Source organism: Hippocampus zosterae, unplaced genomic scaffold (genome assembly GCF_025434085.1).
Source record: "Hippocampus zosterae strain Florida unplaced genomic scaffold, ASM2543408v3 HiC_scaffold_301, whole genome shotgun sequence".
Lineage (NCBI taxonomy): Eukaryota > Metazoa > Chordata > Actinopteri > Syngnathiformes > Syngnathidae > Hippocampus > Hippocampus zosterae.
In genome coordinates, this window is record NW_026262865.1 from 22,896 (window position 1) to 36,340 (window position 13,445).

Consider the following 13,445-nt stretch of genomic DNA (forward strand, 5'->3'; position numbering starts at 1 on the left):
CTGGTGCGTGGAGACTGTAATCAGGGCGTGCCAGGATGCCGCAAAATGCATGATTAATGGGTCACAATCTGTAGCGTCTGCCGAACCGGTTGATCTCCCCTACGATCTCGTAGAAGTCGAAGTTCGAGTGCTGCATTTCCTCGATCAGCACGAGGTTCGCTATCGACCTGCAGTTCTTTGCTGAGCTAGACACTGTGCCTGAACAGGACCACCTCGTCCCCTCCGGCCGTGGATTATTAGCGTGGGGCAGCACACGCATTTGGCCTTGTCTTGTTGTCGAAGTGTTCAGAGACCAGCTTGCTGGCCAGGTTGCCATAGCGGTCCTTGACCATCTCCTTGATACTGAGGAAGGGAGAGAGAAGTACCAGGAACACTGGCTTCCTCACGGAGCACAGCCACAGTGCAGGCCCAGACCCGATACTCCTTCCTAGCACCACCACCCGGTACTCCTTCAGGTAGTCGAACACCCTCAAGGCGACGTCCTGAATCTGCTCGCATTTCCGGCCACTGCCCTCCTCGAAGATCGAATAGCCTGGATACTCAGGTATTGCGTAGCCCATTTCCAAGCAGCCTGCCAGTTCCTTGATGAACTCGTGGCAGGTGATGATGTCTTCTGCGTTTGCGTGGAAATAGAGCAGTAAGGGCCGGCCGGGTTTGGGGTTAAGGATCATGGGGATCTGGGGTGCCGGAGCGGTGAACTGCAAGGACAGCAGGTGGTCTAATCCAGCAAGGCGCTAACCCCATCACTGACCAGCACCAGGTGGTCTCGGTCAAGCTCGGCATGGTTAGAGGCGCGGCAGGGTAGATTATATTTTCTAACTACATAACGTTTTGACCATTCAAATCATCAATTTTAGTGCTGCCTCCTCTGCAGCTGCTGCTTTATGCTCTGGTATAGGAATTTAATGTATTGCTGCTATTTCCGGCTGTAGTCCTGGGCGTCTGACAGTGTGTCGATCTCGCCGTATTTGGCGATCTCCTTCATCGCCAGCTCGAAGTAGTAGCTGCATAGACTGTACTATTCCAGCATGCATTTGCGGTTGGCCAGCTCCAGCCTTGTCATCGGGTCAGTCATCCCGGACCGGCTGCTGCAAGCCCCAATAACAATGGCATTATCATCAATTAATGTCAGGTTTGTGTTAGGACTGGGTCATTTCAGCTGTTTGTAGTTGAGTTTGCGGAGTTAGAGGTCTTCTTTTATTTGGGAGGGAGTTTACCGGAATGCGGGATCGGTAGGAAAGGGGCGGATTTTTGGGAGCGAATGATAGGCTTCATCCTGGTCAACCCCTTGAATAGTCTATCCTGGACCCTTCTCATACCTTCCTCCTGATCGAACCCTCCGAACACCTTTTCGCTACTTCCTCACAAAATTTGACAAAGCCCTGGTAACCCATCCGACCTCCCAACCCCAGCCTCCGCATCGACCTGACCACCATCTCACCACGCTCCATGTCACTCAGATCCTCCTTGAAACACTCTTTGACCAGGATGGTCAGGTTGCGCAGGTCGAGAACTGTCTTCTCTTGCTGGATGCGATCGAAGGTGGGAGTACGGCCGATGTTGAGGTTGGTCCCCGCGTAGTGGTGGAACAGGTCGATCAAAGGAGGAACATGGATCCGCGGAGTGCTAGTTGGAGGCGCAGGTATTGAGAATTAAGACTAAAGGGGGTGTATGACTCCCTATTTATTTAGCTCGTTGAGTTGCATGACAGTGGTCTGGTTATTTTCATGTTTCAGGCAATTACCAATATTCCTGTCCAATGCAGTATAAGGGCCCTTTTTGTCTAGAAACTTGATCAGGTTGGCCACTGATCTCATGAGGTATAAGAGCCTTTGCTCGGCTGATCTGAATTGGCCGACAGCTTATTGCATCAACACTCCTTCTATGGTCTGCTCCTCGCTGTTTTCGATGACCTTCTACAGCAGCTGCTCAGACAGGTCTGCACAGGGTATTCACTCTCCTTCGTCTTTACAAAAGTATAAAGTGAACGGTCTGCGAGCCCTTCCTTCAACTCTTGAGGCTAAGCGACTGCACCTGCAGATTGATCGACCGCTATGACATTATTCCATAATTATTAAACTGAGATGCTTTTGCCATTAAATTTAGTCAAAATAGACTGTAATTTTAATGATCAAGCTGAAGGAAAAGTTAGGTGAGGGCGCCTATGGTGAGGTTTTCAAGGGATATGTCAGAACTGACGAGGGGATGAAAGGCCCCTTTGCGATCAAGCTCGTCAAGCAGTTTGAAGAAGAGCAGCAGGAGGACCACGTACTGGTTAATGCTACGATCAGCAAACGAACCCAGCGCGAAATGGAATTCCTAAGGAACTGTGCCCACCCTTCACTAGTCAAATTACACTTTGCTTTGTCCCTAGAATCCGGCCGGCAGTGTCTCGTCCTCTAGCTGCTCTAAAAACGGCTATTAGCTTATCTCCGAGACTAGGGGATCACCGCCTTTGACCAACAGTTTGCGAGGCTGTTCTATCATGTGCTCGAGGGCCTCGCGTTCACTCACAAGAAGGGCTATGCTCATCGTGATCTCAAGCCTGACAACCTGATGATCAGTAAAGACCAGCAAAACTGGTCGATTTTGGTTTCGTGAGGAATCTTAATTCTGCAGAGCCATCACACCGGTTGTGGTTGGGCTGCCCTACCGCGCACCCTAACTGCTGCTCGGGTAGAAAGACTACAGCCAGGCCATCGACATCTGGAGCATCGGCTGCGTGCTCTACCTGGCCGCCTAAGGAGAACTGCCTTTCAAGGGCGGCAACGAATTCGAACTGATAAACTCGATCTGATGAAGCTGGACTGCAGCTACGAGTGTTCAACCTGGTTTTTTCGAAGTTTAAGATCAGACTAAGGCCGGAGCACAAAAAGCCATTAGAATTTCGAATAGTCCTGAGCCCCTTCGGGAACTTATCATGGAGATGTTGAGGGTCGATTGTAGAGGACGTATCTCAGCGGAGGAGGCTTTGCAGGCTGATTATTTTGCCAGGGTCAGGGTGGAAAAATCGAGGAGGTCAAGCTCACCTTAAGCAAGTCAAAATTAAAGCGGATAAAAACTACACCGAGCGAAAAGACTCCAGAGCCTTAAAATAAAGCACATCTTTGCCTAGCCTGGCTCTCAAGACACAGCAGCATCGTTTCACCGACCATTCGGACCCTCCGGAGAAGGCTGTGAGCCATTTAACATTAAAATTAAGATGTATCAGATTTTAATATTTGTTATAAAATCGTACCCAACAAGAATGTCGCTCATAATACAAGGGCAGTGATCTGCATTTGATAGGGAATATGCCACGGTTTTAGAGATCTGATTATTTTGATGGTGAAGTTTTATAATCATTGGAATGTTAGCTCTGTCATCAAGACTCAAAGACTCGACTGATCAACGACAACTAAGCAAAGAGAATATTCCTATCTCAAAGATTAACATTCCATCCTCAACCCTTAAGATATAGAATCATCAAAATTTGATAGAATAATAAAGACAATAAAAGCACTGCACCAATCATATGGAACAGGGGTAGATCTTGGTCAGTAGCTTCAGCCTGCAGAAACTGGCGACCTTCCTATAGCTACAGAATTTATTGATTATTGAAGTCAATGAGTTCGCCGCTGGGGTATGTTTCAGATTGGCTACAAGTGGCACAAGTGCTGTGATCCAATTATGAGTGCTCTGATGTAGAATGGCAGACATCACTTACCGAAATGGTGATCCTATCGATCAAAACAATTCATCCATCTAGGATCAGGAGCTCAACAAAAGCCTCTGCTACAGCAGGAGGGAATGATTTCATATATATTGATGAAAGACCCTGGCCCGTAATAACAATCGCGGATGATACGCAGAAGATACATTGAAATTTATTGCTTCACCATATAAACAATAATCGATAATGGAAAAACAAAGGAAGGAGATCGCTGACTTGCGGAACTAAAACATATCCTCTCAAATTGCAGAATAAAGCATAGATCTATTTTCGTAGGTGGTAGATGATTTTTAAAGGGAAAGGTGAAATACGATACCACGGTTGGTGTATTTACCACTTGCATGCGAGCATTAACCCGGAATTCGCCTAGGCAGTCTAGTCCACGTACAAGATAGTTAAATAACACTCTAAAGCGTCACTTAATTCATAAAAAAACCGTAAGTCAGAAACGAAGTGACCAAAGCGTCTCGCCGGGTCGGTGAGATTCTGGCGAACTGTGTGTACAACATATCGAAAGGTTGTTCTATCTGCGACAAAGACATTAAAACCGGACTTGTCTATTTATGTTTAACTTGCTCGGAAATGTTCTTCTGCGAGGACTGCTTCGACCAAAAAAAATAAAGGAACAACCATTAAAGCTTCCATTCGGTGGCCATTTTCGACAGGAATGTTTTGGATAAGAGAGTTGATATTCCAAGATTGCTGGCTTCAGCAGGTAATTTTAAACACCGTAACATAGCCTGCAGTGGATGCCACACACAATCGTTTACTGATTTCCGATACAAGTGCGAAACTTGTTAATAAGTAAATGTTTGCGGCATGTGTTACAAAAGAGGCTTTCACCGCGAGCACCAGAAGGTACTCCTCATCGAGCCTTTGCTCACATCTTTTTCGATCTAGAACTATTAAAGAATCTAGAAGCTCGGGGGAGGTGAGTTCGGAGATGTTTTTAAGGTCAGATCAAAAAATAAAAAACTGGTCGGTATTACGCTATTAAAAAACTTAAGATAAGTAAAGAGTAAGAAAAAGAAATAGGTGCCTGCGAAATTAGATCCTCGTATATCGTCAGATATCTGGGCTATACAAAATAGAAAAACAACTTGTATTTTTTAATGGAATTTTTAAGTGGAGGGACTTTGTAGCAGAGGATAAAGTAGAAGCCTGTAAAAGCCTCAGGAATCCAGCGCATTGAGTACGCCGTCAACATCTTGAAGGCGCTGATTAAGCTCCACAACAGACAATTCGTTCACAGAGATATCAAGCCGAACAACCTTTTCATCGATTCTGACAATTTCCTGAAGGTCGGTGATTTAGGAATAGCGGGCCATTTCTAGACTCAAGAAAAGATCGCACCTCTCGGATGGTCAGCTCCAGAGCTGCTGAAGGACTCAAAATGGTACGAATGCCCTGTCGATATTTTCTCTTTTGGGCTGGTCCTCAGCTTTATGTTTTCAGAACAGGAACACACCTTCTAAGCAAGAGAAGTGATCTTACCGAAAGGATAATTCCCTTTTCGAAGGATAGCTGAATTGTGCATCCAAAGTACTCCGATAAAGCGGCCTACCGCTCTCCAGTTGCTTTCTTATTTCACATTGTTTAAAAAGCGATTCTCGTATAATTCAGATTAAGTGGGTTTCGAATAAGTGGATCAGTATTTCGACATGTTTTTCGAAATGACTGATTAGGGCATTTAGAAAGATGTAAACTTTTGCACGAAAGATTCGGAAAATGAAGTTCTCTTTTTGTTTGGCTCAATAAGAAAATCCAGAAATTTTAGCGCGACTAAGTTATGGTTCTGAATTTATAAAATGGCCCTCATATACTTTAAGCGACTGGCATCATTTTTGGAGGTATTACGAGCTGCATAATATAAGTACTGAAATTCTTCCGTTCTAAATTTCAATAAAGTGCAAACAAAAATTGATTTACCAGCAATTTATAGACATCGAAATTAACACAGGCGAAAGGGCGACAGTTTATTTTTAATCACCAGTTATACTTCACCCATATCACATATACACCATCTAAATGACGCCTGAATATGAAGGAAAAGTATTCTATGCAGCAGAGCCGATATTTGGAGAGCCTAAAATTAGGGTTTGCCTGCCATAGCCAGATGATGAGTAAGGTTATTCCAGTCCCATCATCGGCCTCGTTACAAGCAAGGAAGAAAAGATTAAGAAAACTGATACTGTTCTTTTTCCACGATCATAATCGGCATCATTCACCTCTTAGCCACCGTAGGTTCCACTATCATAATCGGCATCTATTATCTCTTAGCCGTAGGTTATATAAACTGATGAAAAAAAGTATTAAGAAAGATCAGAAAGATAATTCTTGGCCTGTAGTTTTCATATTTTAACTAAATAGTGACTTGGCCCTTACAGTAAGCAAGACAGACGCTATCAAAATAACAAGCGATCTACCCGAGATCATCTTGGTAAAAGGACTATTGCGAGGCGGATTAGTCCACTTTTAGTATTTTATAACATTTCGATAAAAGTGTACTAAAATTAGAAAGTCATATTTTAGTATGAAGAAATAATCACTAAACGTGAAAAATAAAAAGTGCACATGGTCACCTTCAATAAAAAGATTATTTTAAATTGTTTCCCCATGAATAATATGAGATTACTTTCACTTATGACATCGGAGGAATGCGTGTGCCTATCGCATGGATAAGACCCACCCAGGCTTTAGAGTATTTAGTTCGGGGCAAGGACACGAATGGCAGCACTAAAAAAATGTCCATTATCATGGGCTTGATCTTCTGATCCTAAATCTTTATCGATAAATATAAGTGTTCAAGCATGCGCTTATTTATGTTGGTTGATTTACACAAATGGAGGGCCACTGACTGACAGGCAAGCAATGAGACCAACTAAAGTACCGATCAGATGTTTTAATCATGTTTTAATCTTGTGGCACAAAGACTCGCCTCCAAAAAGAAATGCCGGCCTTCCTGCAGGCACAGCTATTTGCCCTCGACAGTGAGCTTCATTCTCCCGTCCTCCACCTTCCCACGAGCCGTCTCCAACCGCATACACCTCAAGGCAGTCGAAACCAGCCCCGCCACCTCCCCGAATTCCTTCCCCAGAGCCTAGTCGTCCACGAAGAGCAGGTTTTCAGAGAGGTACACGTTCAGCGTTTCTTTTCCCTGGTAGAGCTATTCTGAACAGCCGATCGCTGGGCGTTGGAGGTAACGTTTGGGGAGGAAAGGCTTTTGATGGTGGCTGTGACCATGGCGAGGTTCTGCTACAGGCTGGCTTGCAGGCCTGGCCCCAGTTCGTAGAACAGCACGATGTCGTCTTCAGGCTTGACTCGGCACAGTTTTTTCTGCCGTTGGACGCGGTTGATAATTTCACGAGCTTCGCCCCTCATGCGCAAGGGCTCATCCTGCCTCAAGTCCAGCAGCACGACACAATCGGGGGTTTCCGTGATCACCTCATGCTCCAAAACGCTGTCCTTCTGGAGCACCATCTTGACCTGGATGTCTGTCTCGATGTTGAGCGTGACCCCCATGATCTCCATTATCCGTCTTTCTTCAGGGACTACATTTGCTGGGCAGTGAGGTTGTTGACGGTGTTGATGAAGGCTTTGTTGTAGGCCTTTTTTAAACGGTGGCCGAGCTCCTTGTGGTTGGGGATTGCTTGCTCTCCGGAATACTTTTCAACGTTCTTCTCGAAAATTATGTCCTCGACGTTTATTTCTTCACGGATGATTTCCACAAAAGGCTGCAATCGCCTCTTGGAATTATGGATCCGCGCTGACCAGTTTCAAGGCAGTGACTGGATGCTTTATGTTGACTTTGCTCTTTTCCCGCAAAAACCTGGCCGCCTCAATGATGCCTATCATCTGCTGTGTCTTGAGTTCGAGTGACCTGTCGATGTGCCTTTAAATTTGCTCAGGAATGCGAAGAAAGTGCACCGATTCGACATTGAAAGGCCCTGGAGGAAGGCCTGGCTTAAGGGCTTGTAGAGCGATTCCGACAAGAAGGGTATGAAAGGTGCCAGCAATACCGCTACCTGCAGCAGCACGCCAAACAATATGTTCAGACTGCCGTACTGCGCTTCTTCGCCAAGGTCGCCCCTAAAACTGGCCGGTTCAGCCTCACATATCCGTTCGTGAGCTGATCGAGGAACTTTACTAGTTTCGGCACCACCGTATACAACTTGTACTAGGCCATCTGCTCCCGCACGAACCCGATGAGGTTTTGTAGGTTACTGGCGATCCAGCGGTCGAGGACCTGCCCCTCTGCGCATTCAAACAGTTGGCATCGAAGAGGAACTGTCGAGTGCCTGCCTCCCATTTCGCAGCATGCTGGGCTAGGAATTTGACGGAATTAATCCAAGGCAGGAATACATCTTTCACTACGCCTTTGACCCCCTCCTTTGAAAAATCAAGATTTTCGCCCTTCACCACAGGACTGTTGATCATGTACAGTCGCACTGCATCTGCCCCATGCTCCGCTACGACTTACATGGGGGTCGGGATAATTTTTCTACTTTTTCGACATTTTCTTGCCTTTGTCGTTCATGACTAGTCCGTTGACGATCAGGTTGCGGTAGGGCTCTGTGCCCATCACTGCGGTCGAGATCACATTGAGTGTGTAGAACCACCCTCGGGTCTGGTCAATACCCTCTCCGATAAAGTCTGCAGGAAACGACTTCTTAAAAGCCTCCGCATTCTAAAACGGATAATGCGACTGAGCGAAGGGCATCGACCCACTCTCAAACCAGCAGTCAAACACCTCGTCAATCCGCCTTAGCTCGCCCCTGCCTTTCTTGCTCGGAATAGTCAGATTGTCAATAAACTCCCTATGCATGTCGGTCACTTCCACACCGGTCAGTTCTTTCAGTTCTGCCAGCGACCCCACACAGACAACCTCCTCTCCGTCGGCAGACACCCAGAGAGGGATGGGGTTGCCCCAGAACCGGTTTCTTGAGAAGCACCAATCCTCCGCGTTTTCAAGCCAGTTGTTGAACTTCCCCTCCTGGATGGTTCTGGGCACCCATCTCGCCTTCAAGTTGTTGGCCAGTAGCTGGTCCTTGATCGCCGTCACCTTGATGAACCAAGCACTCACGCCTTGTAGACCAGCGGAGTCTCACTGCGCCAGCAGAAGGGATAGCTGTGCTTGATCGTATCCTCCTTGAACAGCAAGCCTCGCTCCTTCAGCTGCTTCTTGATGTCCTTGTCAGTGTCCTTGATATACCTCCCTGCGTTACTCTGTCACCTCGTCCGTGAAGCGACCGTTTTCGTCGATCGGCACGGGCGGGTTGTCAGGCGGATTAGCTTGTTCGCGACACAGAGCTTGTAGTCTTCGTGACCGAATCCAGGGGCAGTGTGCACAATCCCGGTGCCTGCATCCGCCGTCACATACTCTGCCTCAAGCACCCTAAAGCAGCCGTCCTCCCTTCTCCCCTCGAAATAGGGGAACAGAGGTGTATAGCCTCTGCCGACAAGAGACTTCGCCTACACCTTTTTTATCAGCTCGTAGCCTTGTTTATCAGTATACAGCGAAGACAGCCTTGCCTACGCGATGTAAAATACTTTGGAAGTCTTTTTGTCCTTGATTTTGAGGTAGTCTAAAGTTGGATTGATCGCCAGGGCCAGGTTCGAAGGCAGAGTCCAGGGGGTGGTCGTCCAGGCCAAGAAGTATGTGTCCTCCTCGTCTTCGCATTCAAACAGCACGTGGATGGAGGGGGGTCGACAGTCTCCTTATAATTCAGAGCCAGCTCAAAGTTGCTAAGAACTGTGCTGCAGGCATTCGAATAGGGCATGATCTTCCTACCACGGTACACCAACCCCTTTTCAAACATCTGCTTGAACACCCACCACACAGATTCCATGAACCCGCGGTCCATGGTCTTATAGTCGTTATCGAAGTCTATCCATCGCCCGAATCTCTACACGACAGTCCTCCACTCCTTGGAGTACAGCTGCACGACCTCCCTGCACTTGGCATTGTACTTGTCGATGCCAAGTTCGAGGATGGCCTTGCGGTCCTTTATTCCGAGTTGCTGGTCGATTAGGTTTTCGATGGGTAGTCCGTGACAGTCCCATCCGACCTGCGTTCGACGTAGTGCCCTGTCTGCGCCGCATACCTGCATACGACATCCTTAATGGTGCCAGCACAAATGTGCCCGTAGTGAGGCATCCCTGTAGCAAAAGGCGGCCCATCATAAAATGAAAAGGGCGGACAGTCTTTGTTCCTCCAATTTGCTGTTCGAAGCCTTGATGTTCCTCCAAAGGGCTAGCACCTTCATTTCTTAAGCAGGAACGCTAAACCTGTCCAGCGAACCCAAAGAAGACATTTAATTTCAACATTAATGTTGCAACAAAATGACTATATAGACTTGAATTCTGAGCCTGATGTCTATAATTCTTTTATGATGAATTATTAAAATATTATTTGATGGACTAATAATAGTAATGATAAGTGATTTCGGGTGCGGCTTTGCCTCGGGTGTCGTACAGGAGTCGTTGTAGGGCACTGGAGTCCATCAAGGTTGCTCTTGAGTCGGATAGCTTCTTCAAGAAGGAAACAATGTCGCTCCGGAAGATCGCTAATGGAGTCTTTCCTTTCACCGCCAGTTTGTCCATCGGCACTTCAATCGAGTTCTCAGTCAACGAACGGATCAAAAGCCACTACGGGATCGTACCTGGGCTCACCTGCTCAGCCATCTCAGGCTCCTTTTTCATGACCATCGGGGATCACATCATTTTCCGACGGTAGGTCGAAGGCTCATACAAGGCGGCCATTCAAGCCATCCACAAGACTCGAGGACTGAAAGGCTTCGGGGTGGGGTTCACCCCGATGATAATGCGGTAAGGACTGTTTGTCACAAGTGTCATGGAGATGGGGCCAAGGCTTTCGTACTTGCTCTGGGGCAGGACGGACCTAACTCCTTTTGAGTAAGGAGTAGGGCGGGTGATCTCTGGCCTGGCGTTCGCCTTTCTTTCGCATCCTTTCGACTGCCTGGCCAGGATCATGCAGGCCAATTTCGTGAAGCACAAGTTCGGTTTCCGACCAATGCTGACGACGGTGCAAGATCTTATCAACAAGGGCTAAAAACCTCTCTTACGAGGAGTAGTGCCCCGGATGATGGCTTCTGCCTTCGGAGGAACCATCATTGGACTGACTTTCAAGCACCTAAAGGAAATGAATGCTATTTGATCCCATTTTATGTACCAACTTGGACGACCTATGCGCAAGGAAGGCCATTCAATGGCTGAACAGGCCCACCCGATGCAGAAGAGCATAAATATGACCCTGATCTTCCCCCATTTTTATGTACAATGGGTAACTGTTCTATTTGCCTCAAATCAGAACTTCGGCTTGTCTTACAGCCCATACACAGATGCAGAATAAATGATCAGGTGATGACGGAAGATTTATCGCCTCTTGGCCTTTGATGGCGCTCACAAAAAATCGCTTTAACTGACTTTTTCTTATATCTTGCTATAGGCATCTTCAAAAATTTCGTTCTTTGTTTAGCTTTCGTGGTGGATATATTACTTTTCGCTAATTTGCATTATTCGAGGTGCTTCCAGAAATATTTATCAAAGACCTAGAAGTAGGTGAGCAATTGGAAGGCTGAAGGTCTTCGTGTAGGATTGGTCTCGATACACAGCTCCACGATGTTTTTAAAGAAATATTATTCTTCCGGAAGAATTATTTACAAACTTTTCCGATTATGGAATTTTCCCGAAAACATGTAGCTTAAAACAAGTCCGAACTCGAAATGTCAACCTCAGAGCCGATAGTCTTTGCCGGGTCGAGTAATTAAGGAGCGGCCCAGTACTTTGGAGCAATCCGGTCTTGAAATTCGTAAGAGCCTGATACTCCTAGACCACCTACCTCAGGAAATTGCCAAAATCGATGAAAAGGTTGTCCGGCTTGATGTCCCTGTGTACGAATTTCTTGTTGTGAAATTTGATCAGGGCCTTCAGGATATTCTTGGTGTAGTCGATTCGGCGCCTGTAAGAGACATTCCCCTTCTTTTCGATAATTTCTTCGAGAGTGCTTTCGCTGAACCAGTCCATGAGGAATGTAAAATTTCTTTTACTTTTCCTAGAGCTGGTAGGCTATGCATTTGACAAAGTAGGAGGAATCCTAAAAAGCTCACATTTCGTTTTTTATGCTCTCGACGCTCATCGCTCTGTTTAAGTTGATCTCTTTCACTGCGTAAACTTTTTGGGTCTTCTTGCAGCGAGCTTTATAAACCTTGCCGAAGCAGCCCTCTCCATAGTCACCCATGATGTCATAGTCCATGATGTCGAATCTGTTGAGGCGGGGCTGCGCGATGAGGATCATCTGGTGCATAGCGTGCTTTCCTCAGTAAAGCACCCCTCGCATAAATCGAAGGCTACACAAGTCTAACATTTAAATCGGTAGCCTTAAAGAGGCTCTTTCTTGCAGCCATCGCAGACGATATCCTCATGCAAAGCCTTCTTCCCTTCTGCCATTAGTTTCAGCAGATTGTCCTTGTCGAAGTCATTTTGTGTTAAAGACCAGCATCGGGTGCACATTCGTGTGGCTGTCCAATTCCACCTTGTGGTCGAAGCAGTCCTCACAGATCAGGAAATACATGCATCTGAAGCAGTAGTAGACCAGCCTCGTCCTTATGTCCTCTTCGCACACCTGGCAGGTCTCTCGTTTCTTATTAACCAAGCGTAGCAGAAGTGCGTGAGCTCTTCAAGCTATGATGTGGGTTGGGTCTCACTCAGACTAGACGCCGGGGAGTTGATGAAGCCGCTCTATAGGCAACCCATAATTATAATGGCTATATATCCTTGTAATTTGATTAATCAAAAATGGATTTCACTAAATACTAGAGCGTATTCAAACATCTGATGGTACCTTTTACTTGTCTAATTAATATTTTGATTACAGCTGATCTTTGTTTACTTATTTCAATATTTATTGATGGAGGGGAGATACCGAAAGTAACGAAAGAGCAATGATTATCAGGAAACGAGGGGATATCGAAACATCAACGATTATCGGGTTATCGAGAAGTTAGGGAGTGGTGGTCAAGGGATGGTCTATAAGGCTGTGAGCCCACGAGGCCATCACTACGCAATAAAGGTGCTGCACATCAAGGAATGGCTTGACAAGGATTACTCAAATCTAAGGGTACTACGAGATTAGGCGCGGCTGACTAGCAGAGTCGATAGCCCCAATGTTGTTCGAGTGGAAGAATGCTTTACTTTGACAATGAAAACGCCTTGGCTATTGTCATGGAGATCGCTGACAACGATCTAGCCTCAGCCCTCAAAGGAATGACCGACTAGAAGGCGGGCAAAATAATTCAAGAGGTGGCTTAAGGCCTGCACTAGCTTCACCTCCTCAACATTGTCCACCGAGACATAAAACCCGAAAATGTATTGATTGAGAAGGGGGTTGCCAAGCTGGCGGACCTCGGAATAGCAAAGGACATGCGCAAGTCGTTACCTGACACCTTCATAGGCACGCAATATTACATGGCGCCCGAGGTGGCCTCCCAACAAATAAAGCAGGACTCGCGCCTGGACGTGTTTTCATTCGGCTTGCTGATGGTGGAGCTGGATTCGGATTCGGATTCATTTATAATTAACGTTGGGCCGCGGGAGGTCCGGGGTTGGGGTTGGGGTTGGGGTTGGGGTTGGGGTTGGGTTGGGGTTGGGGTTGGGGTTGGGGTTGGGGTTGGGGTTGGGTTGGGGTTGGGGTTGGGGTGGGGTTGGGGTTGGG

At 46.7% G+C, this 13,445-nt stretch overlaps 1 protein-coding gene across 1 annotated transcript; it reads right to left on the bottom strand.

Moving 5' to 3' along the window:
- Positions 1–236: 236 nt before the first annotated feature.
- LOC127594895 (isoleucine--tRNA ligase-like) lies at positions 237–12,038 on the bottom strand. The gene is given in 16 exon segments (XM_052056648.1): positions 237–718; positions 1,442–1,626; positions 6,972–7,245; positions 7,248–7,467; positions 7,469–7,660; positions 7,663–7,811; positions 7,814–7,970; positions 7,973–8,188; positions 8,190–8,797; positions 8,800–8,935; positions 8,937–8,995; positions 8,998–9,415; positions 9,418–9,779; positions 9,782–9,945; positions 11,574–11,693; positions 11,842–12,038. Coding segments are annotated over 16 exon segments (3,939 nt in total).
- Between the last annotated feature and the right edge of the window lie 1,407 nt (positions 12,039–13,445).